This window comes from Oncorhynchus keta, chromosome 3 (genome assembly GCF_023373465.1).
Source record: "Oncorhynchus keta strain PuntledgeMale-10-30-2019 chromosome 3, Oket_V2, whole genome shotgun sequence".
In the NCBI taxonomy this organism is placed as follows: Eukaryota; Metazoa; Chordata; class Actinopteri; order Salmoniformes; family Salmonidae; genus Oncorhynchus; species Oncorhynchus keta.
Window position 1 is genome coordinate 32,084,438 of NC_068423.1, and position 27,893 is coordinate 32,112,330.

Here is a 27,893-nt window from a genome sequence, read left to right on the forward strand (position 1 = left end):
GAACACCTGGTTGATAGGAGACATGCAGGTAAAGATAGAGGAACACCTGGTTGATAGGAGACATGCAGGTAAAGATAGAGGAACACCTGGTTGATAGGAGACATGCAGGTAAAGATAGAGGAACACCTGGTTGATAGGAGACATGCAGGTAAAGATAGAGGAACACCTGGTTGATAGGAGACATGCAGGTAAAGAAAGAGGAACACCTGGTTGATAGGAGACATGCAGGTAAAGATAGAGGAACACCTGGTTGATAGGAGACATGCAGGTAAAGATAGAGGAACACCTGGTTGATAGGAGACATGCAGGTAAAGAAAGAGGAACACCTGGTTGATAGGAGACATGCAGGTAAAGATAGAGGAACACCTGGTTGATAGGAGACATGCAGGTAAAGATAGAGGAACACCTGGTTGATAGGAGACATGCAGGTAAAGATAGAGGAACACCTGGTTGATAGGAGACATGCAGGTAAAGATAGAGGAACACCTGGTTGATAGGAGACATGCAGGTAAAGAAAGAGGAACACCTGGTTGATAGGAGACATGCAGGTAAAGATAGAGGAACACCTGGTTGATAGGAGACATGCAGGTAAAGATAGAGGAACACCTGGTTGATAGGAGACATGCAGGTAAAGATAGAGGAACACCTGGTTGATAGGAGACCTGCAGGTAAAGAAAGGACACTGGTTGATAGGAGACATGCAGGTAAAGATAGAGGAACACCTGGTTGATAGGAGACATGCAGGTAAAGAAAGAGGAACACCTGGTTGATAGGAGACATGCAGGTAAAGAAAGAGGAACACCTGGTTGATAGGAGACATGCAGGTAAAGATAGAGGAACACCTGGTTGATAGGAGACATGCAGGTAAAGATAGAGGAACACCTGGTTGATAGGAGACATGCAGGTAAAGAAAGAGGAACACCTGGTTGATAGGAGAGACATGCAGGTAAAGATAGAGGAACACCTGGTTGATAGGAGACATGCAGGTAAAGATAGAGGAACACCTGGTTGATTGGAGACATGCAGGTAAAGATAGAGGAACACCTGGTTGATAGGAGACATGCAGGTAAAGATAGAGGAACACCTGGTTGATAGGAGACATGCAGGTAAAGAAAGAGGAACACCTGGTTGATAGGAGACATGCAGGTAAAGATAGAGGAACACCTGGTTGATAGGAGACATGCAGGTAAAGAAGAGGAACACCTGGTTGATAGGAGACATGCAGGTAAAGAAAGAGGAACACCTGGTTGATAGGAGACATGCAGGTAAAGATAGAGGAACACCTGGTTGATAGGAGACATGCAGGTAAAGATAGAGGAACACCTGGTTGATAGGAGACATGCAGGTAAAGAAAGAGGAACACCTGGTTGATAGGAGACATGCAGGTAAAGATAGAGGAACACCTGGTTGATAGGAGACATGCAGGTAAAGAAAGATGAACACCTGGTTGATAGGAGACATGCAGGTAAAGATAGAGGAACACCTGGTTGATAGGAGACATGCAGGTAAAGATAGAGGAACACCTGGTTGATAGGAGACATGCAGGTAAAGATAGAGGAACACCTGGTTGATAGGAGACATGCAGGTAAAGATAGAGGAACACCTGGTTGATAGGAGACATGCAGGTAAAGATAGAGGAACACCTGGTTGATAGGAGACATGCAGGTAAAGATAGAGGAACACCTGGTTGATAGGAGACATGCAGGTAAAGATAGAGGAACACCTGGTTGATAGGAGACATGCAGGTAAAGAAAGAGGAACACCTGGTTGATAGGAGACATGCAGGTAAAGATAGAGGAACACCTGGTTGATAGGAGACATGCAGGTAAAGATAGAGGAACACCTGGTTGATAGGAGACATGCAGGTAAAGAAAGAGGAACACCTGGTTGATAGGAGACATGCAGGTAAAGATAGAGGAACACCTGGTTGATAGGAGACATGCAGGTAAAGATAGAGGAACACCTGGTTGATAGGAGACATGCAGGTAAAGATAGAGGAACACCTGGTTGATAGGAGACATGCAGGTAAAGATAGAGGAACACCTGGTTGATAGGAGACATGCAGGTAAAGAAAGAGGAACACCTGGTTGATAGGAGACATGCAGGTAAAGATAGAGGAACACCTGGTTGATAGGAGACATGCAGGTAAAGATAGAGGAACACCTGGTTGATAGGAGACATGCAGGTAAAGATAGAGGAACACCTGGTTGATAGGAGACATGCAGGTAAAGAAACACCTGGTTGATAGGAGACATGCAGGTAAAGATAGAGGAACACCTGGTTGATAGGAGACATGCAGGTAAAGATAGAGGAACACCTGGTTGATAGGAGACATGCAGGTAAAGATAGAGGAACACCTGGTTGATAGGAGACATGCAGGTAAAGATAGAGGAACACCTGGTTGATAGGAGACATGCAGGTAAAGATAGAGGAACACCTGGTTGATAGGAGAACATGCATGGTAAAGAAAGAGGAACACCTGGTTGATAGGAGACATGCAGGTAAAGATAGAGGAACACCTGGTTGATAGGAGACATGCAGGTAAAGATAGAGGAACACCTGGTTGATTGGAGACATGCAGGTAAAGATAGAGGAACACCTGGTTGATAGGAGACATGCAGGTAAAGATAGAGGAACACCTGGTTGATAGGAGACATGCAGGTAAAGATAGAGGAACACCTGGTTGATAGAGACATGCAGGTAAAGAAAGAGGAACACCTGGTTGATAGGAGACATGCAGGTAAAGATAGAGGAACACCTGGTTGATCGGAGACATGCAGGTAAAGATAGAGGAACACCTGGTTGATAGGAGACATGCAGGTAAAGATAGAGGAACACCTGGTTGATAGGAGACATTCAGGTAAAGATAGAGGAACACCTGGTTGATAGGAGACATGCAGGTAAAGAAAGAGGAACACCTGGTTGATAGGAGACATGCAGGTGTAGAAAGAGGAACACCTGGTTGATAGGAGACATGCAGGTGTAGAAAGAGGAACACCTGGTTGATAGGAGACATGCAGGTAAAGAAAGAGGAACACCTGGTTGATAGGAGACATGCAGGTAAAGAAAGAGGAACACCTGGTTGATAGGAGACATGCAGGTAAAGAAAGAGGAACACCTGGTTGATAGGAGACATGCAGGTAAAGATAGAGGAACACCTGGTTGATAGGAGACATGCAGGTAAAGAAAGAGGAACACCTGGTTGATAGGAGACATGCAGGTAAAGATAGAGGAACACCTGGTTGATAGGAGACATGCAGGTAAAGAAAGAGGAACACCTGGTTGATAGGAGACATGCAGGTAAAGAAAGAGGAACACCTGGTTGATAGAAGACATGCAGGTAAAGAAAGAGGAACACCTGGTTGATAGGAGACATGCAGGTAAAGATAGAGGAACACCTGGTTGATAGGAGACATGCAGGTAAAGAAAGAGGAACACCTGGTTGATAGGAGACATGCAGGTAAAGATAGAGGAACACCTGGTTGATAGAGACATGCAGGTAAAGAAAGAAAGGAACACCTGGTTGATAGGAGACATGCAGGTAAAGAAAAAGAGGAACACCTGGTTGATAGGAGACATGCAGGTAAAGATAGAGGAACACCTGGTTGATAGGAGACATGCAGGTAAAGAAAGAGGAACACCTGGTTGATAGGAGAGGGCAGGTAAAGAAAGAGGAACACCTGGTTGATAGGAGACATGCAGGTAAAGAAAGAGGAACACCTGGTTGATAGGAGACATGCAGGTAAAGAAAGAGGAACACCTGGTTGATAGGAGACATGCAGGTAAAGAAAGAGGAACACCTGGTTGATAGGAGACATGCAGGTAAAGAAAGAGGAACACCTGGTTGATAGGAGACATGCAGGTAAAGAAAGAGGAACACCTGGTTGATAGGAGACATGCAGGTAAAGAAAGAGGAACACCTGGTTGATAGGAGACATGCAGGTAAAGATAGAGGAACACCTGGTTGATAGGAGACATGGAGACAGGTAAAGATAGAGGAACACCTGGTTGATAGGAGACATGCAGGTAAAGATAGAGGAACACACTGGTTGATAGGAGACATGCAGGTAAAGATAGAGGAACACCTGGTTGATAGGAGACATGCAGGTAAAGATAGAGGAACACCTGGTTGATAGGAGACATGCAGGTAAAGATAGAGGAACACCTGGTTGATAGGAGACATGCAGGTAAAGATAGAGGAACACCTGGTTGATAGGAGACATGCAGGTAAAGAAAGAGGAACACCTGGTTGATAGGAGACATGCAGGTAAAGATAGAGGAACACCTGGTTGATAGGAGACATGCAGGTAAAGATAGAGGAACACCTGGTTGATAGGAGACATGCAGGTAAAGAAAGAGGAACACCTGGTTGATAGGAGACATGCAGGTAAAGATAGAGGAACACCTGGTTGATAGGAGACATGCAGGTAAAGATAGAGGAACACCTGGTTGATAGGAGACATGCAGGTAAAGATAGAGGAACACCTGGTTGATAGGAGACATGCAGGTAAAGATAGAGGAACACCTGGTTGATAGGAGACATGCAGGTAAAGAAAGAGGAACACCTGGTTGATAGGAGACATGCAGGTAAAGATAGAGGAACACCTGGTTGATAGGAGACATGCAGGTAAAGATAGAGGAACACCTGGTTGATAGGAGACATGCAGGTAAAGATAGAGGAACACCTGGTTGATAGGAGACCTGCAGGTAAAGAAACACCTGGTTGATAGGAGACATGCAGGTAAAGATAGAGGAACACCTGGTTGATAGGAGACATGCAGGTAAAGAAAGAGGAACACCTGGTTGATAGGAGACATGCAGGTAAAGATAGAGGAACACCTGGTTGATAGGAGACCTGCAGGTAAAGAAACACCTGGTTGATAGGAGACATGCAGGTAAAGATAGAGGAACACCTGGTTGATAGGAGACATGCAGGTAAAGAAAGAGGAACACCTGGTTGATAGGAGACATGCAGGTAAAGATAGAGGAACACCTGGTTGATAGGAGACATGCAGGTAAAGATAGAGGAACACCTGGTTGATTGGAGACATGCAGGTAAAGATAGAGGAACACCTGGTTGATAGGAGACATGCAGGTAAAGATAGAGGAACACCTGGTTGATAGGAGACATGCAGGTAAAGATAGAGGAACACCTGGTTGATAGGAGACATGCAGGTAAAGAAAGAGGAACACCTGGTTGATAGGAGACATGCAGGTAAAGATAGAGGAACACCTGGTTGATCGGAGACATGCAGGTAAAGATAGAGGAACACCTGGTTGATAGGAGACATGCAGGTAAAGATAGAGGAACACCTGGTTGATAGGAGACATTCAGGTAAAGATAGAGGAACACCTGGTTGATAGGAGACATGCAGGTAAAGAAAGAGGAACACCTGGTTGATAGGAGACATGCAGGTGTAGAAAGAGGAACACCTGGTTGATAGGAGACATGCAGGTAAAGAAAGAGGAACACCTGGTTGATAGGAGACATGCAGGTAAAGAAAGAGGAACACCTGGTTGATAGGAGACATGCAGGTAAAGAAAGAGGAACACCTGGTTGATAGGAGACATGCAGGTAAAGAAAGAGGAACACCTGGTTGATAGGAGACATGCAGGTAAAGATAGAGCAACACCTGGTTGATAGGAGACATGCAGGTAAAGAAAGAGGAACACCTGGTTGATAGGAGACATGCAGGTAAAGATAGAGGAACACCTGGTTGATAGGAGACATGCAGGTAAAGAAAGAGGAACACCTGGTTGATAGGAGACATGCAGGTAAAGAAAGAGGAACACCTGGTTGATAGGAGACATGCAGGTAAAGAAAGAGGAACACCTGGTTGATAGGAGACATGCAGGTAAAGATACAGGAACACCTGGTTGATAGGAGACATGCAGGTAAAGAAAGAGGAACACCTGGTTGATAGGAGACATGCAGGTAAAGATAGAGGAACACCTGGTTGATAGGAGACATGCAGGTAAAGAAAGAGGAACACCTGGTTGATAGGAGACATGCAGGTAAAGAAAGAGGAACACCTGGTTGATAGGAGACATGCAGGTAAAGATAGAGGAACACCTGGTTGATAGGAGACATGCAGGTAAAGAAAGAGGAACACCTGGTTGATAGGAGACATGCAGGTAAAGAAAGAGGAACACCTGGTTGATAGGAGACATGCAGGTAAAGAAAGAGGAACACCTGGTTGATAGGAGACATGCAGGTAAAGAAAGAGGAACACCTGGTTGATAGGAGACATGCAGGTAAAGAAAGAGGAACACCTGGTTGATAGGAGACATGCAGGTAAAGAAAGAGGAACACCTGGTTGATAGGAGACATGCAGGTAAAGAAAGAGGAACACCTGGTTGATAGGAGACATGCAGGTAAAGAAAGAGGAACACCTGGTTGATAGGAGACATGCAGGTAAAGATAGAGGAACACCTGGTTGATAGGAGACATGCAGGTAAAGAAAGAGGAACACCTGGTTGATAGGAGACATGCAGGTGTAGAAAGAGGAACACCTGGTTGATAGGAGACATGCAGGTAAAGAAAGAGGAACACCTGGTTGATAGGAGACATGCAGGTAAAGAAAGAGCAACACTTTATCTCTCCTCTCCTCTCCTGTCCTCTCCTCTCCTCTCCTCTCCTCTCCTCTCCTCTCCTCTCCTCTCCTCTCCTCGCCTCCTTCCTCGCCTCCTCCCTCTTTCCTCACTTCCCCTCCACCTCTCCTCTCCCCTCCTCTCTCCCCTCTCCCCTCTTCTCTTTATCTCTCTCTCTCCTCTCCTTATCTCTCTCCCCTCCCCTCCTCTCCTCCTTCCTCGCCTCCTCCCTCTTTCCTCACTTCCCCTCCACCTCTCCTCTCCTTTTCCCTCTCTTACCTCCCCTCCCCTCCTCACACTCTCCTCTCCTCGTCTTTTTCAGGTCAGAAAGAGACCAAAGCCCCTGTGGTCACTACCGTAATGCCGGCTACAACACCAGAACCCACCAGGACTACCACACCTCCACCCACTACGACCACCACCACACCTCCACCCACTACCACCACAACCCTCCCACCCACCACCACTACTACAACAACCAAGCCCCGCGCTGCTGTCCACAAAGCCAGGGATACAGGTGAGTCACACACACACTCAGAAACACAAACATTGTGCTTTCAGGTTTATATACATTACATGTGATTTAATAAATGAAAATCAAATCAAATGTATTTATAAAGCCCTTCGTACATCAGCTGATATCTCAAAGTGCCGTACAGAAACCCAGCCTAAAACCCCAAACAGCAAGCAATACAGGTGTAGAAGCACATGTGTTTGATTTGATGTACTTTTCTTCCAGATTAAATGTATGGCTCCATGTATGTTATGTTATGTGTATAGAGGAGTATTTACTGAGATACAGAGTGACATGACTGACTCCATCCTTCTCTGCATCCCCTGATTGGCTAATGTAAGATCTGATCCAGTACTGCCAATCCTGATTGGCTAATGTAAGAACTGATCCAGTAATACCAATCCTGATTGGCTAATGTAAGAACTGATCCAGTAATACCAATCCTGATTGGCTAATGTAAGAACTGATCCAGTAATACCAATCCTGATTGGCTAATGTAAGATCTGATCCAGTAATACCAATCCTGATTGGCTAATGTAAGAACTGATCCAGTAATACCAATCCTGATTGGCTAATGTAAGAACTGATCCAGTAATGCCAATCCTGATTGGCTAATGTAAGAACTGATCCAGTAATGCCAATCCTGATTGGCTAATGTAAGAACTGATCCAGTAATGCCAATCCTGATTGGCTAATGTAAGAACGGATCCAGTAATACCAATCCTGATTGGCTAATGTAAGAACTGATCCAGTAATGCCAATCCTGATTGGCTAATATAAGAACTGATCCAGTAATGCCAATCCTGATTGGCTAATGTAAGAACTGATCCAGTAATACCAATCCTGTTTGGCTAATGTAAGATCTGATCCAGTAATGCCAATCCTGATTGGCTAATGTAAGATCTGATCCAGTAATGCCAATCCTGATTGGCTAATGTAAGAACTGATCCAGTAATGCCAATCCTGATTGGCTAATGTAAGAACTGATCCAGTAATACCAATCCTGATTGGCTAATGTAAGAACTGATCCAGTAATACCAATCCTGATTGGCTAATGTAAGATCTGATCCAGTAATGCCAATCCTGATTGGCTAATGTAAGAACTGATCCAGTAATGCCAATCCTGATTGGCTAATGTAAGAACTGATCCAGTAATGCCAATCCTGATTGGGTAATGTAAGAACTGATCCAGTAATACCAATCATGATTGGCTAATGTAAGAACTGATCCAGTAATACCAATCCTGATTGGCTAATGTAAGAACTGATCCAGTAATGCCAATCCTGATTGGCTAATGTAAGAACTGATCCAGTAATACCAATCCTGATTGGCTAATGTAAGAACTGATCCAGTAATACCAATCCTGATTGGCTAATGTAAGAACTGATCCAGTAATACCAATCCTGATTGGCTAATGTAAGAACTGATCCAGTAATGCCAATCCTGATTGGCTAATGTAAGAACTGATCCAGTAATACCAATCCTGATTGGCTAATGTAAGAACTGATCCAGTAATACCAATCCTGATTGGCTAATGTAAGAACTGATCCAGTAATACCAATCCTGATTGGCTAATGTAAGAACTGATCCAGTAATACCAATCCTGATTGGCTAATGTAAGAACTGATCCAGTAATACCAATCCTGATTGGCTAATGTAAGAACTGATCCAGTAATACCAATCCTGATTGGCTAATGTAAGAACTGATCCAGTAATACCAATCCTGATTGGCTAATGTAAGAACTGATCCAGTAATACCAATCCTGATTGGCTAATGTAAGAACTGATCCAGTAATACCAATCCTGATTGGCTAATGTAAGAACTGATCCAGTAATACCAATCCTGATTGGCTAATGCTGATTTGTACATTGTTGTGATGCCGTCCGTTCTGAAACCACATTAGATCAGGGAGTGAGAGCTCTGTCTCCCCGTGATTCTCTGTTTAATATTTCATCTCGTCAAGATTTATCTCGTCACTCAAGTCAAATGAACACACAGTCAGATGATGATTATTAGGCATCGATAAGAGACACCTGGCTACTTTAACTGCACATCACATGGGACAGGTATGTGGGGGGGGATCTCCCTCCCGGGGGGGATCTCCCTCCCCCTCTCTTTCTCTTTCTCTTTCTCTTTCTCTCGCTCCCTCCTTTCATTTCTCACTCTTTCTCCCCTTTCCTCCACCTTCCTACCTCCCCCCCTCTCTCTCTCTCTCTCTCTCTCTCTCTCTCTCACTGGGTTGACCATCTCTCTCTCTTTCTCCCCCTTCCGCCACCTTCCTACCTTCCTACCTCCCCCCCCCTCTCTCTCTCTCTCTCTCTCCCTGGGTTGACCATCTCTATCGCTCTGATCCAGACAGCAGTCATCCGTACTTTGCGTCTGTAGCAGCAGCCTCCAGTGCAAGTAAGTCCAGCCAGATGGTCTGTGGGGGTCTGTAGGTTGGTTGGTGATGGGTTGCTGCTATTTACTGTGGGGGTCTGTAGGTTGGTGATGGGTTGCTGCTATTTACTGTGGGGGTCTGTAGGTTGGTTGGTGATGGGTTGCTGCTATTTACTGTGGGGGTCTGTAGGTTGGTTGGTGATGGGTTACTGCTATTTACTGTGGGGGTCTGTAGGTTGGTGATGGGTTGCTGCTATTTACTGTGGGGGTCTGTAGGTTGGTTGGTTATGGGTTGCTGCTATTTACTGTGGGGGTCTGTAGGTTGGTGATGGGTTGCTGCTATTTACTGTGGGGGTCTGTAGGTTGGTGATGGGTTACTGCTATTTACTGTGGGGGTCTGTAGGTTGGTTGGTTATGGGTTACTGCTATTTACTGTGGGGGTCTGTAGGTTGGTGATGGGTTACTGCTATTTACTGTGGGGGTCTGTAGGTCTGGTTGGTTGGTTATGGGTTACTGCTATTTACTGTGGGGGTCTGTAGGTTGGTGATGGGTTACTGCTATTTACTGTGGGGTCTGTAGGTTGGTTGGTTATGGGTTGCTGCTATTTACTGTGGGGGTCTGTAGGTTGGTGATGGGTTGCTGCTATTTACTGTGGGGGTCTGTAGGTTGGTTGGTTATGGGTTACTGCTATTTACTGTGGGGGTCTGTAGGTTGGTGATGGGTTACTGCTATTTACTGTGTGGGTCTGTAGGTTGGTTGGTGATGGGTTGCTGCTATTTACTGTGGGGGTCTGTAGGTTGGTGATGGGTTGCTGCTATTTACTGTGGGGGTCTGTAGGTTGGTTATGGGTTGCTGCTATTTACTGTGGGGGTCTGTAGGTTGGTGATGGGTTGCTGCTATTTACTGTGGGGTCTGTAGGTTGGTTGGTTATGGGTTACTGCTATTTACTGTGGAGGTCTGTAGGTTGGTTGGTTATGGGTTGCTGCTATTTACTGTGGAGGTCTGTAGGTTGGTTGGTGATGGGTTGCTGCTATTTACTGTGGGGGTCTGTAGGTTGGTTGGTTATGGGTTGCTGCTATTTACTGTGCAGGTCTGTAGGTTGGTTGGTTATGGGTTACTGCTATTTACTGTGGGGGTCTGTAGGTTGGTTGATGGGTTGCTGCTATTTACTGTGGGGGTCTGTAGGTTGGTTGGTTATGGGTTGCTGCTATTTACTGTGGGGGTCTGTAGGTTGGTTGGTTATGGGTTGCTGCTATTTACTGTGGGGGTCTGTAGGTTGGTTGGTTATGGGTTGCTGCTATTTACTGTGGGGGTCTGTAGGTTGGTTGGTTATGGGTTGCTGCTATTTACTGTGGAGGTCTGTAGGTTGGTTGATGGGTTGCTGCTATTTACTGTGGAGGTCTGTAGGTTGGTTGGTTATGGGTTGCTGCTATTTACTGTGGGGGTCTGTAGGTTGGTGATGGGTTGCTGCTATTTACTGTGGAGGTCTGTAGGTTGGTTGGTTATGGGTTGCTGCTATTTACTGTGGAGGTCTGTAGGTTGGTTGGTTATGGGTTGCTGCTATTTACTGTGGGGGTCTGTAGGTTGGTGATGGGTTGCTGCTATTTACTGTGGAGGTCTGTAGGTTGGTTGGTTATGGGTTGCTGCTATTTACTGTGGGGGTCTGTAGGTTGGTTGGTTATGGGTTGCTGCTATTTACTGTGGGGGTCTGTAGGTTGGTTATGGGTTGCTGCTATTTACTGTGGAGGTCTGTAGGTTGGTTATGGGTTACTGCTATTTACTGTGGGGGTCTGTAGGTTGGTTGGTTATGGGTTGCTGCTATTTACTGTGGGGTCTGTAGGTTGGTTGGTTATGGGTTGCTGCTATTTACTGTGGAGGTCTGTAGGTTGGTTGGTTATGGGTTGCTGCTATTTACTGTGGGGTCTGTAGGTTGGTTGGTGATGGGTTGCTGCTATTTACTGTGCAGGTCTGTAGGTTGGTTGGTTATGGGTTGCTGCTATTTACTGTGGGGGTCTGTAGGTTGGTTGGTTATGGGTTGCTGCTATTTACTGTGGGGTCTGTAGGTTGGTTGGTTATGGGTTGCTGCTATTTACTGTGCAGGTCTGTAGGTTGGTTGGTTATGGGTTGCTGCTATTTACTGTGGGGGTCTGTAGGTTGGTTGGTTATGGGTTGCTGCTATTTACTGTGGGGGTCTGTAGGTTGGTTATGGGTTACTGCTATTTACTGTGGGGGTCTGTAGGTTGGTTATGGGTTGCTGCTATTTACTGTGGGGGTCTGTAGGTTGGTTGGTTATGGGTTACTGCTATTTACTGTGGGGGTCTGTAGGTTGGTTATGGGTTACTGCTATTTACTGTGGGGGTCTGTAGGTTGGTGATGGGTTACTGCTATTTACTGTGGGGGTCTGTAGGTTGGTTGGTTATGGGTTGCTGCTATTTACTGTGGGGGTCTGTAGGTTGGTTGGTTATGGGTTGCTGCTATTTACTGTGGGGGTCTGTAGGTTGGTTATGGGTTACTGCTATTTACTGTGGGGGTCTGTAGGTTGGTTGGTTATGGGTTACTGCTATTTACTGTGGGGGTCTGTAGGTTGGTTGGTTATGGGTTGCTGCTATTTACTGTGGGGGTCTGTAGGTTGGTTGGTTATGGGTTACTGCTATTTACTGTGGAGGTCTGTAGGTTGGTTGGTTATGGGTTACTGCTATTTACTGTGGAGGTCTGTAGGTTGGTTGGTTATGGGTTGCTGCTATTTACTGTGGAGGTCTGTAGGTTGGTTATGGGTTGCTGCTATTTACTGTGGAGGTCTGTAGTGTGTGTTGGCTGCTGTTCGTTCGGGGGGGGGGGCCTGCACTGGTGTTTATGTGTGACTCTCTCGTGTCTCGTGTTGTCACGTTATTTCCTACATGGTAACCCACGGTAACCCACGGTAACTCATGGTAACCCACGGTAACCCATGTTAATCCACGTGATGTCTTGTTGTTTTATGTCCATCAGGATAATGCTTTATTTTCTTTAAGAAATAGATCTCGACGAATCAATAAATTACCTTCAACTTACTTTCATCTTTGATTAAAGATAACATAATCGGCTATCAATTGCACCAATTTCAAAGGTTAAGTTTGTCACAAATTATTTGACATAACTTGTGTGATTTAAGTGTTTATTCAATGTAATTGTTTGAAGGTGAAAAATGTAAAGGTAGTTGTTTGATGCTCTATTTTAAGTTCCTTTATGAATCTTAATCCAGCACCATCCCTGGCTTTGGCCGAAACAACAGAATGTGTTGTTGTTGTCGTTGTCGTCGTTGTTGTTGTTGTTGTTGTTGTTGTCACGTGTTGTTGTTGTCGTTGTCGTTGTTGTTGTTGTTGTCGCTGTCGTCGTCGTCGTTGTCGTTGTGGTCGTCGTCGTTGTTGTTGTTGTTGTTGTTGTTGTTGTTGTTGTCACGTGTTGTTGCTGTTGTTGTTGTTGTTGTTGTCACGTGTTGTTGTTGTCGTTGTCGTTGTTGTTGTCGCTGTCGTCGTCGTTGTCGTTGTTGTTGTTGTTGTCGTTGTTGTTGTTGTTGTTGTTGTTGTTGTTGTTGTTGTTGTCACGTGTTGTTGTTGTCGTTGCTGTTGTCGCTGTCGTCGTCGTCGTCGTTGTTGTTGTTGTTGTCGTTGTTGTTGTTGTTGTTGTTGTTGTTGTTGTCACGTGTTGTTGCTGTTGTTGCTGTTGTTGTCGTCGTCATTGTTGTTGTTGTCGCTGTTGTTTGTTGTTGATGTTGTCACTAGTTGTTGTTGTTGTTGGTGTTGTTGTTGCTGTTGTTGTTGTTGCTGTTGTTGTTGTTGCTGTTGTTGTTGTCGTCGTTGTTGTTGTTGTCACGTGTTGTCGCTGTTGCTGTTGCTGTCGTTGTCTTAGAAAGTAGTGCTACAGTTATTTCCAAGATTGTAATGTTCAAAGTACACATGATGTTATTCTCAACATTGCCTCTATAGGGCAGTCACAGAATGGCCACGGAAAGGTGACAGCCCAAGGTATGTTCCAACTTTCATTTGTTCTACGTAAGCAGTAGTTAGTTACTTATATTACTTACTTATAGTATTAGATGCAGTAGTCAGTTACTTATATTACTTACTTATAGTATTAGATGCAGTAGTTAGTTACTTATATTACTTACTTATAGTATTAGATGCAGTAGTCAGTTACTTATATTACTTACTTATAGTATTAGATGCAGTAGTTAGTTACTTATATTACTTACTTATAGTATTAGATGCAGTAGTCAGTTACTTATATTACTTACTTATAGTATTAGATGCAGTAGTCAGTTACTTATATTACTTACTTATAGTATTAGATGCAGTAGTCAGTTACTTATATTACTTACTTATAGTATTAGATGCAGTAGTTAGTTACTTATATTACTTACTTATAGTATTAGATGCAGTAGTTAGTTACTTATATTACTTACTTATAGTATTAGATGCAGTAGTTAGTTACTTATATTACTTACTTATAGTATTAGATGCAGTAGTCAGTTACTTATATTACTTACTTATAGTATTAGATGCAGTAGTTAGTTACTTATATTACTTACTTATAGTATTAGATGCAGTAGTCAGTTACTTATATTACTTACTTATAGTATTAGATGCAGTAGTCAGTTACTTATATTACTTACTTATAGTATTAGATGCAGTAGTCAGTTACTTATATTACTTACTTATAGTATTAGATGCAGTAGTTAGTTACTTATATTTGTATCTGTAGTATTAGTTACTTATAGTAGTAGATGTAGTATTAGTAACTTATAGTATTATATGTAGTATGAGCAACTTATAGTATTAGATGTAGTATTAGTTACTTATAGTATTAGGTGCAGTATTAGTAACTTATAGTATTAGATGTAATACTAGTTACTTATAGTATTAGCTGTCATATTAGTAACTTATAGTATTTGATGTCATATTAGTAACTTATAGAATTAGATGAAGTATTAGTTACTTATAGTATTAGATGTAGTATTAGTAACTTATAGTATTAGATGTAGTATTAGTTACTTATAGTATTAGATGTAGTATTAGTAACTTACAGTATTAGATGTAGTATTAGTTACTTATAGTATTAGATGTTTTGTTCTATTGCCCTAGTTCTACAAAGCTTCATCAAATGAACATCCAATCTTCAAGCGTTGATTATTCAAATCATCTGTGTAGTGCTAGGGTAAAAAAAAAACTGAAATGAGCATCTCTTTGACGTGTGTAAACCGGTGTAAATGTCTTATTCAAAGCAATCAGAGGCGGTACCTACACCAGTAGGTTTCCATCACGAGCCAAAGCAGGTAATCACACCGTCGAAATCATCCTGATGTCATCCTGATGTCATCCTCTGTCTGTAGTCCTCTGTCTATAGTCCTCTGTCTGTAGTCCTCTGTCTGTAGTCCTCTGTCTGTAGTCATCTGTCTGTAGTCATCTGTCTGTAGTCATCTGTCCATCTGTCTGTAGTCCTCTGTCTGTAGTCCTCTGTCTGTAGTCCTCTGTAGTCATCTGTCTGTGGTCCTCTGTCTGTGGTCCGCTGTCTGTGGTCCTCTGTCTGTGGTCCTCTGTCTGTGGTCCTCTGTCTGTGGTCCTCTGTCTGTAGTCCTCTGTCTGTAGTCCTCTGTCTGTAGTCCTCTGTCTGTAGTCCTCTGTCTGTAGTCCTCTGTCTATGGTCCTCTGTCTATAGTCCTCTGTCTGTGGTCCTCTGTAGTCCTCTGTCTGTAGTCCTCTGTCTGTGGTCCTCTGTCTGTGGTCCTCTGTCTGTGGTCCTCTGTCTGTGGTCCTCTGTCTGTGGTCCTCTGTCTGTAGTCCTCTGTCTGTAGTCCTCTGTCTGTAGTCCTCTGTCTGTAGTCCTCTGTCTGTAGTCCTCTGTCTGTAGTCTTCTGTCTGTAGTCCTCTGTCTGTAGTCCTCTGTCTGTGGTCCTCTGTCTGTAGTCCTCTGTCTGTAGTCCTCTGTCTGTAGTCCTCTGTCTGTAGTCCTCTGTCTGTGGTCCTCTGTCTGTAGTCCTCTGTCTGTAGTCCTCTGTCTGTAGTCCTCTGTCTGTGGTCCTCTGTCTGTGGTCCTCTGTCTGTGGTCCTCTGTCTGTGGTCCTCTGTCTGTGGTCCTCTGTCTGTAGTCCTCTGTCTGTGGTCCTCTGTAGTCATCTGTCTGTGGTCCTCTGTAGTCATCTGTCTGTGGTCCTCTGTCTGCCCTCCTCCCTCTACACCCTGTCTGCCCTCCTCCCTCTACACCGTCTGCCCTCCTCCCTCTACACCGTCTGCCCTCCTCCCTCTACACCGTCTGCCCTCCTCCCTCTACACCGTCTGCCCTCCTCCCTCTACACCGTCTGCCCTCCTCCCTCTACACCCTGTCTGCCCTCCTCCCTCTACACCCTGTCTGCCCTCCTCCCTCTACACCCTGTCTGCCCTCCTCCCTCTACACTGTCTGCCCTCCTCCCTCTACACCGTCTGCCCTCCTCCCTCTACACCGTCTGCCCTCCTCCCTCTACACCGTCTGCCCTCCTCCCTCTACACCCTGTCTGCCCTCCTCCCTCTACACCCTGTCTGCCCTCCTCCCTCTACACCGTCTGCCCTCCTCCCTCTACACCCTGTCTGCCCTCCTCCCTCTACACCCTGTCTGTCCTCCTCCCTCTACACCCTGTCTGCCCTCCACCCTCTACACTGTCTGCCCTCCTCCCTCTACACCCTGTCTGTCCTCCTCCCTCTACACCGTCTGCCCTCCTCCCGTCTACACCGTCTGCCCTCCTCCCTCTACACCGTCTGCCCTCCTCCCTCTACACCGTCTGCCCTCCTCCCTCTACACCCTGTCTGCCCTCCTCCCTCTACACCATCTGCCCTCCTCCCTCAACACCGTCTGCCCTCCACCCTCAACACCGTCTGCCCTCCTCCCTCTACACCGTCTGCCCTCCTCCCTCTACACCGTCTGCCCTCCTCCCTCTACACCGTCTGCCCTCCTCCCTCTACACCGTCTGCCCTCCTCCCTCAACACCCTGTCTGCCCTCCTCCCTCTACACCCTGTCTGCCCTCCTCCCTCTACACCCTGTCTGCCCTCCTCCCTCTACACCCTGTCTGTCCTCCTCCCTCTACACCCTGTCTGTCTGTCTGTCTGTCTGTCTGTCTGTCTGTCTGTTTCACACACTGCTGGAGTTGTCCTCTTGTTTATATGTTCTCATATCCCTTCTCTTTTGTTATCTTTCTCAATCCTTTCTTTCTTCTCTGCCTGGGCTGTAATCCCCAGTCTCGGTTCCTCTGGTGTCTATGTGCACAGCTGTCTGTATAGTACCACGGTTACTAGATCCACTGTGGAGTTCCGGAACTGGTCTGGAATGTTCTGATCTGGACCAGTCCATGTTCTGTTGTCCTTAACCCAGACTCTGAGTCTGTGTCTGAGTCTGTGTCTGAGTCTGTGGCCCATTCACCTCCTGTCCTGTATCTGTTTCTATGTCTGTATACCACTAGACCTCTCATCCCCTGAATCCTGTTGTCCTGATTAATCCCTATCTGTCAGTCTGCCCTATCTGTGATCCCTCTCTCCCCCTCTCTCTCCTCTCTCTCCCCCTCTCCCCCTCTCCCCTCCCCCCCTCTCCTCCCCCCCCCCCCTCTCTCCCCCCTCTCCCTCTCTCCCCCTCTCTCTCTCCCCTCCCTCTCCCCCCCTCTCCCCTCTCCCCCTCTCTCCCCCGCCCCCCCTCTCTCTCCCCCCTCTCACTCTCACTCTCACATACCCAACACATCTGATCACTGTGCCAAACATCTTGAATGTTTAGCAGTGTACTGCATCGTATACCACTCCCTGTATATAACAGAGTTTAGTTTTATATGGGATGTTTCACAGTGTCTAGTTTTATATGGGATGTTTTACAGTGTCTAGTTTTATATGGGATGTTTCAGAGTGTCTAGTTTTATATGGGATGTTTCAGAGTGTCTAGTTTTATATGGGATGTTTCACAGTGTCTAGTTTTATATGGGATGTTTTAGAGTGTCTAGTTTTATATGGGATGTTTCAGAGTGTCTAGTTTTATATGGGATGTTTCAGAGTGTCTAGTTTTATATGGGATGTTTTACAGTGTCTAGTTTTATATGGGATGTTTCACAGGGTCTAGTTTTATATGGGATGTTTCACAGGGTCTAGTTTTATATGGGATGTTTCACAGGGTCTAGTTTTATATGGGATGTTTCACAGTGTCTAGTTTTATATGGGATGTTTCACAGTGTCTAGTTTTATATGGGATGTTTCACAGTGTCTAGTTTTATATGGGATGTTTCACAGTGTCTAGTTTTATATGGGATGTTTCACAGTGTCTAGTTTTATATGGGATGTTTCACAGGGTCTAGTTTTATATGGGATGTTTCAGAGTGTCTAGTTTTATATGGGATGTTTCACAGTGTCTAGTTTTATATGGGATGTTTCACAGTGTCTAGTTTTATATGGGATGTTTCACAGGGTCTAGTTTTATATGGGATGTTTCACAGTGTCTAGTTTTATATGGGATGTTTCACAGTGTCTAGTTTTATATGGGATGTTTCACAGTGTCTAGTTTTATATGGGATGTTTCACAGTGTCTAGTTTTATATGGGATGTTTCAGAGTGTCTAGTTTTATATGGGATGTTTCACAGTGTCTAGTTTTATATGGGATGTTTTACAGTGTCTAGTTTTATATGGGATGTTTCACAGGGTCTAGTTTTATATGGGATGTTTTACAGTGTCTAGTTTTATATGGGATGTTTCACAGGGTCTAGTTTTATATGGGATGTTTCACAGTGTCTAGTTTTATATGGGATGTTTTCTTAATGTTTTTATTAGACATAGAGGATAGCTTTAGTTGTTCAATGTAGCCTCATTATTTTACATTTCTAAAGGATTCTCTGTCTGTTATATTCTATCCGCTGTTATCTGATGGGAATGGACACAAGCCATTATGTCCATTTCATAGAAAAACAACCACTGCATCCTAATTAGCACCATATCCCCTATATAGTGCACTACTAGGGGAATAGGGCGCTATTTGGGACGCACTCTATGTCTATGATTCAGTCCCTGATGTTCTCTCTGCTTGGTACAGGTCTAAGGAGACCAGAGGCTGTCGGGTCTCCTACCATCAGGAGACAACCAGTCCCCGGCCACCACTCTGGGACAGGTCAGAGCTCAACCCTCAACCCACCCTAACCCCAACCTAGACACTCCCCTTCCCCCAGACTAGACACAGGTAGTGAGACCGGGGGCAGCAGGGTGACACCCCACAACTCACCCGATGCTAGGATACAACCAGCCCTAAACCTGCTGTCACACCCCCACATCAATCAATCATTTGATTGAGAAAGCCCTTTACAGTAACTCAGCCTTGGGGCCTCCCTGGGTTAGAGGTAGGGGCCTCCCTGGGTTATTAGGTAGGGGCCTCCCTGGGTTAGAGGTAGGGGCCTCCCTGGGTTATTAGGTAGGGGCCTCCCTGGATTAGAGGTAGGGGCCTCCCTGGGTTATTAGGTAGGGGCCTCCCTGGGTTAGAGGTAGGGGCCTCCCTGGGTTAGAGGTAGGGGCCTCCCTGGGTTATTAGGTAGGGGCCTCCCTGGGTTAGAGGTAGGGGCCTCCCTGGGTTATTAGGTAGGGGCCTCCCTGGGTTAGAGGTAGGGGCCTCCCTGGGTTATTAGGTAGGGGCCTCCCTGGATTAGAGGTAGGGGCCTCCCTGGGTTAGAGGTAGGGGCCTCCCTGGGTTATTAGGTAGGGGCCTCCCTGGGTTAGAGGTAGGGGCCTCCCTGGGTTAGTAGGTAGGGGCCTCCCTGGGTTAGTAGGTAGGGGCCTCCCTGGGTTAGAGGTAGGGGCCTCCCTGGGTTATTAGGTAGGGGCCTCCCTGGATTAGAGGTAGGGGCCTCCCTGGGTTATTAGGTAGGGGCCTCCCTGGATTAGAGGTAGGGGCCTCCCTGGGTTATTAGGTAGGGGCCTCCCTGGGTTAGAGGTAGGGGCCTCCCTGGGTTAGAGGTAGGGGCCTCCCTGGGTTATTAGGTAGGGGCCTCCCTGGGTTATTAGGTAGGGGCCTCCCTGGGTTAGAGGTAGGGGCCTCCCTGGGTTATTAGGTAGGGGCCTCCCTGGGTTAGAGGTAGGGGCCTCCCTGGGTTAGAGGTAGGGGCCTCCCTGTGTTAGAGGTAGGGGCCTCCCTGGGTTATTAAGTAGGGGCCTCCCTGGATTAGAGGTAGGGGCCTCCCTGGGTTAGAGGTAGGGGCCTCCCTGTGTTATTAGGTAGGGGCCTCCCTGGGTCAGAGGTAGGGGCCTCCCTGGGTTATTAGGTAGGAGCCTCCCTGGAATATTAGGTAGGGGCCTCCCTGGAATATTAGGTAGGGGCCTCCCTGGGTTATTAGGTAGGGGCCTCCCTGGGTTAGAGGTTATTAGGTAGGGGCCTCCCTGGGTTATTAGGTAGGGGCCTCCCTGGGTTATTAGGTAGGGGCCTCCCTGGGTTAGAGGTTATTAGGTAGGGGCCACCCTGGGTTATTAGGTAGGGGCCCCCTGAGTTATAGGTAGGGGCCTCCCTGGGTTATAGGTAGGGGCCTCCCTGGGTTATTAGGTAGGGGCCTCCCTGGGTTATTAGGTAGGGGCCTCCCTGGGTTAGAGGTTATTAGGTAGGGGCCACCCTGGGTTATGAGGTTATTAGGTAGGGGCCTCCCTGGGTTATGAGGTTATTAGGTAGGGGCCTCCCTAGGTTATGAGGTTATTAGGTAGGGGCCAGCCTGGGTTATGAGGTTATTAGTTAGGGGCCTCACTGGGTTATTAGGTAGGGGCCTCCCTGAGTTATAGGTAGGGGCCTCCCTGGGTTATAGGTAGGGGCCTCCCTGGGTTATTAGGTAGGGGCCTCCCTGGGTTATTAGGTAGGGGCCTCCCTGGGTTATTAGGTAGGGGCCTCCCTGGGTTATAGGTAGGGGCCTCCCTGGGTTATTAGGTAGGGGCCTCCCTGGGTTATAGGTAGGGGCCTCCCTGGGTTATTAGGTAGGGGCCTCCCTGGGTTATTAGGTAGGGGCCTCCCTGGGTTATTAGGTAGGGGCCTCCCTGGGTTATTAGATAGGGGCCTACCTGGGTTATTAGATAGGGGCCTGATTACAGGCTCAAAATGGCTAGAAACAAATAACTTTCTTCTGAAACTCATCAGTCTATTCTTGTTCCCACTCCTCTTTCTATTCTGGTTAGAGACAGTTTGCACTGTTCTGTGAAGGGAGTAGTACAGCTTTGTACGAGATCTGCAGTTTCTTGGCAATTTCTCTCATGGATTAGCCTTCATTTCTCCATCCCCTCTCTCCCTCTCTCCCTCTCTCCCTCCCTCCCTCCCTCCCTCCCTCCCTCCCCTCCCTCCCTCCCCTCCCTCCCTCCCTCCCTCCCCTCCCTCCCTCCCTCCCTCCCTCCCCCCTCCCTCCCCTCCCTCCCCCTCCCTCCCTCCCTCCCCTCCCTCCCTCCCTCCCTCCCTCCCTCCCTCCCTCCCTCCCTCCCCTCCCTCCCTCCCCCTCCCTCCCTCCCTCCCTCCCATTGCTGAGCAGCTTTCAACCGAGTTGTACAGATGGTCCCAGCAGAGAGGAACCAGCAGCAGCAACAGAACAACCCCAGTAAGTGTGCACAGCCACCTTGTTGCCATTTACTCAAAACCTTTGAGGGATCCTGTTGCACTTAATATATCTGTGTACAGCCACCTTGTTGCCATTTACTCAAAACCTTGAGGATCCTGTTGCACTTAATGTATCTGAGTACAGTTACTGAAAGTTAGTTTGTAGTGATTAATCAAACTGGGACCCCTCTCTTTTTCTAATGAACCCTGCACATTACACACACACACACACACACACACACACACACACACACACACACACACACACACACACACACACACACACACACACACACACACACACACACACACACACACACACACACACACACACACACACACACACAGAGAGGAGCCTCTTAAAGAAGAAGTTACAGGTCTGTGAGAGCCAGAAATCTTGCTTGTTTGTAGGTGACCAAATACTTATTTTCTCATTTTGTCTGTCATACTTGAAGTGTACCTATGATGAACATTACGGGCCTCTCTCATCTTTTTAAAGTGGGAGAACTTGCACAATTGGTGGCTGACTAAATACTTTTTTGCCCCACTGTATATACATACACATACCTATATAGACATACATATTTAAAATCATCCATCTACCTTGAGGATCTGTTTCGACAATTTGCACATTTGGATCAAAATGATTGTTAATTAAAACCATCAACCCTTTTCAATTTCTTTGCCCATGGGAGAAATATATGTCCCCCTAGTTCTTTTTCCACAAAACTTAATCTAAAACTGTTGAATGAGTTTCCTGTAAATAATAGATATTATATTCCTTCTCTTTTAGCCAGGTAAATACTGATGGTCTTTTCTTACTATCTGCTAGGCCATTACAATTACAACTGGCTATACTTATATCACCACCTATCATAATGAGACACAACTTTCAATTCAATTTATCAAAATATATGTTGGTAAACGTACCATTAAAAAGTAACGTGATGATTGAGTGTCTGTATACTGTAGCGGTACCATGATATTTGCATTGCTACTAAGTAAGCCTCCAATTGGTCCCCACCATTCCACCCGCTGAAAGCCCTCCTCATCCCGAGCTGGGCCGTCATCCCAATGCCCGGCAGACCCCCCTGGGATCCATCCTTGGAAAAGAGCACACAGTGCCATTTACAGAACAGAAGTAGATCAACAGCCAAATGCATTTCCATCGCCCTCACCTCGAATTGTATTATATGTAGCCATCAAAAGATGTATTTTTTTAAATCCTGTTTCTTATTTTCCATAATTAGCTATTAATATTTGTAGTAATGCAGGAAATTTATGCAAAGGATTTTACCTCTCACCAGTCTCACCATTACCAAAATTATATTATTACAAGCAATTATTATATTAGCAAACAATTGTTGTGAATCATCCTCTATTGTCCCTAACATCTTTTACTCCTTCTCAACAGTTGTGGGATACGCACATACACCCACACACTCATACACACTCAACCCTTTCCTCCCACACAACCATAGGCTTACATTCTCAACAGTTGCACCATCCCAGAGCCCAACTCAAGAAAGGTTTTGATTTACAAACGCATATACAGTTGCAGCTGTTTGAGAAGAGTGATGATATAAACACACACACACTGGTCATAGTGATGATATAAACACACACACTGGTCATAGTGATGATATAAACACACACACACTGATCAGAGTGATGATATAAACACACACACTGATCAGAGTGATGATATAAACACACACTGATCAGAGTGATGATATAAACACACACACACTGATCAGAGTGATGATATAAACACACACACTGGTCAGAGTGATGATATAAACACACACACTGGTCATAGTGATGATATAAACACACACACTGGTCAGAGTGATGATATAAACACACACACTGATCAGAGTGATGATATAAACACACACACACTGGTCAGAGTGATGATATAAACACACACACACTGGTCAGAGTGATGATATAAACACACACACACTGGTCAGAGTGATGATATAAACACACACACACTGATCAGAGTGATGATATAAACACACACACTGGTCATAGTGATGATATAAACACACACACTGATCAGAGTGATGATATAAACACACACACTGGTCAGAGTGATGATATAAACACACACACTGATCAGAGTGATGATATAAACACACACACACTGGTCAGAGTGATGATATAAACACACACACACTGGTCAGAGTGATGATATAAACACACACACACTGGTCAGAGTGATGATATAAACACACACACACTGGTCAGAGTGATGATATAAACACACACACACTGGTCAGAGTGATGATATAAACACACACACACTGGTCAGAGTGATGATATAAACACACACTGGTCAGAGTGATGATATAAACACACACACACTGGTCAGAGTGATGATATAAACACACACACTGGTCAGAGTGATGATATAAACACACACACTGGTCATAGTGATGATATAAACACACACACTGGTCATAGTGATGATATAAACACACACACTGGTCAGAGTGATGATATAAACACACACACTGATCAGAGTGATGATATAAACACACACACACTGGTCAGAGTGATGATATAAACACACACACACTGGTCAGAGTGATGATATAAACACACACACACTGATCAGAGTGATGATATAAACACACACTGGTCAGAGTGATGATATAAACACACACACACTGATCAGAGTGATGATATAAACACACACTGGTCAGAGTGATGATATAAACACACACACACTGGTCATAGTGATGATATAAACACACACACTGGTCAGAATGATGATATAAACACACACACTGGTCATAGTGATGATATAAACACACACACTGGTCATAGTGATGATATAAACACACACACTGATCAGAGTGATGATATAAACACACACACTGATCAGAGTGATGATATAAACACACACACACTGGTCAGAGTGATGATATAAACACACACACACTGATCAGAGTGATGATATAAACACACACTGGTCAGAGTGATGATATAAACACACACACACTGATCAGAGTGATGATATAAACACACACACTGGTCAGAGTGATGATATAAACACACACACTGATCAGAGTGATGATATAAACACACACACACTGATCAGAGTGATGATATAAACACACACACTGGTCATAGTGATGATATAAACACACACACACTGGTCAGAGTGATGATATAAACACACACACTGGGTTGAGTGATGATATAAACACACACACACTGATCAGAGTGATGATATAAACACACACACTGGTCAGAGTGATGATATAAACACACACACTGGTCATAGTGATGATATAAACACACACACACTGGTCAGAGTGATGATATAAACACACACACACTGGTCAGAGTGATGATATAAACACACACACACTGGTCAGAGTGATGATATAAACACACACACTGGTCAGAGTGATGATATAAACACACACACTGGTCAGAGTGATGATATAAACACACACACTGGTCAGAGTGATGATATAAACACACACACTGGTCAGAGTGATGATATAAACACACACACTGATCAGAGTGATGATATAAACACACACACACTGGTCAGAGTGATGATATAAACACACACACTGGTCAGAGTGATGATATAAACACACACACACTGGTCAGAGTGATGATATAAACACACACACACTGGTCAGAGTGATGATATAAACACACACACTGGGCAGAGTGATGATATAAACACACACACACTGATCAGAGTGATGATATAAACACACACACACTGGTCAGAGTGATGATATAAACACACACACTGGTCATAGTGATGATATAAACACACACACACTGGTCAGAGTGATGATATAAACACACACACACTGGTCAGAGTGATGATATAAACACACACACTGATCAGAGTGATGATATAAACACACACACACTGGTCAGAGTGATGATATAAACACACACACACTGGTCAGAGTGATGATATAAACACACACACACTGATCAGAGTGATGATATAAACACACACACTGGTCAGATTGAGTGATGACATCACAACATATCATCACACTGCTTCACACCATCATGAACGCAATATTCTAATCTTACCCCTCCCCCTCTCAGCCTTGGCTCGTAGGGATAGGCCGCCCACTTCCTTCGCACGACCTGATTGGTACCCTGGAGCGAGACGGCCAACAGGTACTAAAAGACGAGGAAAATCATTCCTCCTAAATAAGAATACTTTAACAGATCATAAATACTTCATAACAAAGACTAAATACACGAAACAATGCAAAAACCAATCTAGTTAACATTCTGCTAAAATTGGTCATAATCAAAGCATAATGTAAATCCTAAACTAACTTGATTAAAGTATCTTCATAACGCACCATGTAAAACCATGTAAAACCATGTAAAACCATGTAAAACCATGTAAAACCATGTAAAACGTTTCACAGTATCAACCCGTCTAGTTATTGTATTCTGAGTGTTGTGGCTTTTAATCCCTCTGCCAGTCAAAAGCTTGGACACACCTACTGATTCAATTGTTTTGTCTTTATTTTTTTTTTGACTATTTTCTACATTGTGGAATAAGACATCAAAACTATGAACGAACACATATGGAATCATGTAGTAATCAAAAAAGTGTTAAACAAATCAAATTATATTTTATATTTGAGAGTCTTCAAAGTAGTCACCTTTTGCCTTGATTGACAGTTTTGCACACTCTTGGCATTCTCTCAACCAGCTTCACCTGGAATGCTTTTCCATCAGTCTCGAAGGATTTCCCACATATGCTGAGCACTTGTTGGCTGCTTTTCCTTCACTCTCCAGTCCAACTCATCCCAAACCATCTCAATTGGGTTGAGGTCGGGGGATTGTGGAGGCCAGGTCATCAACTCCATCACTCTCCTTATTGGTCAAATAGCCCTTACACAGCCGGGAGGTGTGTTGGGTCATTGTCCTGTAGATAAACAAATGATAGTTCCACTAAACCCAAACCAGATGGGATGGCGTATCACTGCAGAATGCTGTGGTGGCCATGCTGGTTAAGTGTCCCTTGAATTCTAAATAAATCACAGACAGTGTCACCAGCAAAGCACCATAACACCACCTCCTCCATGCTTCACGCTGGGAACCACACACGCAGAGATCATCCGTTCACCTAGTCTGCATCTCACAAAGACACGGCGGTTGGAACCAAACATTTCAAAGGGCAAAGGGCAAATTCCACCAGTCTAATGTCCATTGCTCTTGTTTCTTGGCCCAAGCAAGTCTCTTCATCTTATTGGTGTCCTTTAGTAGTGGTGTCTTTGCAGCACTTCGACCGTGAAGGCCTGATTCACACACTGATTCTCCTCTGAACAATTGATGTTGAGATCAATGAGATGTGTCTGTTACTTGAACTCTGTGAAGCATTTATTTAGTCTGCAATCTGAGGTCCAGTTAACTCTAAGGAACTTATTGTCTGCAACAGAGGTAACTCTGGGTCTCCTTTCCTGTGGCGGTCATCATGAGAGACAGTTAACTCTCTAATGAACTTATCCTCTGCAGCAGAGGTAACTCTGGGTCTCCTTTCCTGTGGTGGTCCTCATGAGAGCCAGTTAACTCTCTAATGAACTGATCCTCTGCAGCAGAGGAAACTCTGGGTCTTCCTTTCCTGTGGCGGTCATCATGAGAGCCAGTTAACTCTAATGAACTTATTGTCTGCAGCAGAGGTAACTCTGGGTCTTCCTTTCCTGTGGCGGTCATCATGAGAGCCAGTTAACTCTAATGAACTTATTGTCTGCAGCAGAGGTAACTCTGGGTCTTCCTTTCCTGTGGCGGTGCTCATGAGAGCCAGTTAACTCTCTAATGAACTGATCCTCTGCAGCAGAGGTAAATCTGGGTCTTCCTTTCCTGTAGCGGTCCTCATGAGAGCCAGTTAACTCTCTAATGAACTTATCCTCTGCAGCAGAGGAAACTCTGGGTCTTCCTTTCCTGTGGCGGTCCTCATGAGAGCCAGTTTCATCAAAGCGCTTGATGGTTTTAGCGACTGCACTTGAAGAAGCTTTAAAAGTTCTTGAAATGTTCCCCATTGACTGACCTTCATGTCCTAAAGTAATGGACTGTCATTTATCTTTGCTTATTTTAGCTGTTCTTGCCATAATATGGTATTTTACCAAATAGGGCTATCTTCTGTATACATTTACATTACATTTAAGTCATTTAGCAGACGCTCTTATCCAGAGCGACTTACAAATTGGTGCATTCACCTTATGACATCCAGTGGAACAGTCACTTTACAATAGTGCATCTAAATCTTAAAAGGGGGGGGGTGAGAAGGATTACTTATCCTATCCTAGGTATTCCTTAAAGAGGTGGGGTTTCAGGTGTCTCCAGAAGGTGGTGATTGACTCCGCTGTCCTGGCGTCGTGAGGGAGTTTGTTCCACCATTGGGGGGCCAGAGCAGTGAACAGTTTTGACTGGGCTGAGCGGGAACTGTACTTCCTCAGTGGTAGGGTGGCGAGCAGGCCAGAGGTGGATGAACGCAGTGCCCTTGTTTGGGTGTAGGGCCTGATCAGAGCCTGGAGGTACTGAGGTGCCGTTCCCCTCACAGCTCCGTAGGCAAGCACCATGGTCTTGTAGCGGATGCGAGCTTCAACTGGAAGCCAGTGGAGAGAGCGGAGGAGCGGGGTGACGTGAGAGAACTTGGGAAGGTTGAACACCAGACGGGCTGCGGCGTTCTGGATGAGTTGTAGGGGTTTAATGGCACAGGCAGGGAGCCCAGCCAACAGCGAGTTGCAGTAATCCAGACGGGAGATGACAAGTGCCTGGATTAGGACCTGCGCCGCTTCCTGTGTGAAGCAGG

At 45.2% G+C, this 27,893-nt stretch overlaps 2 protein-coding genes across 4 annotated transcripts in view; both read left to right on the plus strand.

Annotated features, from left to right (window-relative positions):
• Positions 1 to 27,893, plus strand: part of vit (vitrin) — a 101,436-nt gene that overhangs the window by 47,316 nt on the left and 26,227 nt on the right. Inside the window, exons 7-13 of the mRNA XM_052497053.1 lie at positions 6,914 to 7,108; positions 9,462 to 9,526; positions 13,381 to 13,489; positions 14,746 to 14,796; positions 18,554 to 18,628; positions 21,006 to 21,071; positions 25,166 to 25,240. Of these exons, the coding sequence (XP_052353013.1) occupies positions 6,914 to 7,108; positions 9,462 to 9,526; positions 13,381 to 13,489; positions 14,746 to 14,796; positions 18,554 to 18,628; positions 21,006 to 21,071; positions 25,166 to 25,240 (636 nt within the window). The remainder of the gene's footprint in view (positions 1 to 6,913; positions 7,109 to 9,461; positions 9,527 to 13,380; positions 13,490 to 14,745; positions 14,797 to 18,553; positions 18,629 to 21,005; positions 21,072 to 25,165; positions 25,241 to 27,893) is intronic.
• Positions 9,570 to 12,279, plus strand: LOC127915853 (uncharacterized). Of its 3 annotated transcripts, XM_052496515.1 has the most exons (15): positions 9,570 to 9,810; positions 9,848 to 9,933; positions 10,065 to 10,113; positions 10,282 to 10,318; positions 10,404 to 10,444; positions 10,539 to 10,628; positions 10,671 to 10,854; positions 10,938 to 10,982; positions 11,069 to 11,203; positions 11,241 to 11,281; positions 11,415 to 11,504; positions 11,549 to 11,687; positions 11,725 to 11,892; positions 11,983 to 12,015; positions 12,241 to 12,279. In XM_052496515.1, exons 1-13 carry the CDS (start codon positions 9,728 to 9,730, stop codon positions 11,857 to 11,859), a joined length of 1,155 nt encoding a protein of 384 aa, XP_052352475.1. In that variant the 5' UTR covers positions 9,570 to 9,727; the 3' UTR covers positions 11,860 to 11,892; positions 11,983 to 12,015; positions 12,241 to 12,279. The 3 variants fall into 3 exon arrangements, 1 of the variants encoding a protein (XP_052352475.1); XR_008092571.1 differs by lacking the exons at positions 11,069 to 11,203; positions 11,241 to 11,281; positions 11,415 to 11,504; positions 11,983 to 12,015; positions 12,241 to 12,279 and adding an exon at positions 12,159 to 12,204 and having other exon boundaries at positions 9,570 to 9,974; positions 10,065 to 10,240; positions 10,282 to 10,363; ... (3 more) ...; positions 11,549 to 11,593; positions 11,766 to 11,806; XR_008092560.1 differs by lacking the exons at positions 11,241 to 11,281; positions 11,415 to 11,504; positions 11,549 to 11,687; positions 11,983 to 12,015; positions 12,241 to 12,279 and adding an exon at positions 12,159 to 12,204 and having other exon boundaries at positions 9,570 to 9,974; positions 10,065 to 10,240; positions 10,282 to 10,363; ... (2 more) ...; positions 10,938 to 11,240; positions 11,766 to 11,806.

Excerpts from the sequence above, each read along its gene's own strand:
- LOC127915853 (XM_052496515.1), top strand. The coding sequence starts at position 9,728 with ATGGGTTGCTGCTATTTACTGTGGGGGTCTGTAGGTTGGTTGGTTATG. Across the intron at positions 9,934-10,064 it reads TTTACTGTGGGGGTCTGTAG|GTTGGTTGGTTATGGGTTGC; the intron begins GTTGGTGATGGG and ends TGGGGTCTGTAG. Across the intron at positions 11,688-11,724 it reads CTGTGGGGGTCTGTAGGTTG|GTTGGTTATGGGTTGCTGCT; the intron begins GTTATGGGTTAC and ends GGGGGTCTGTAG.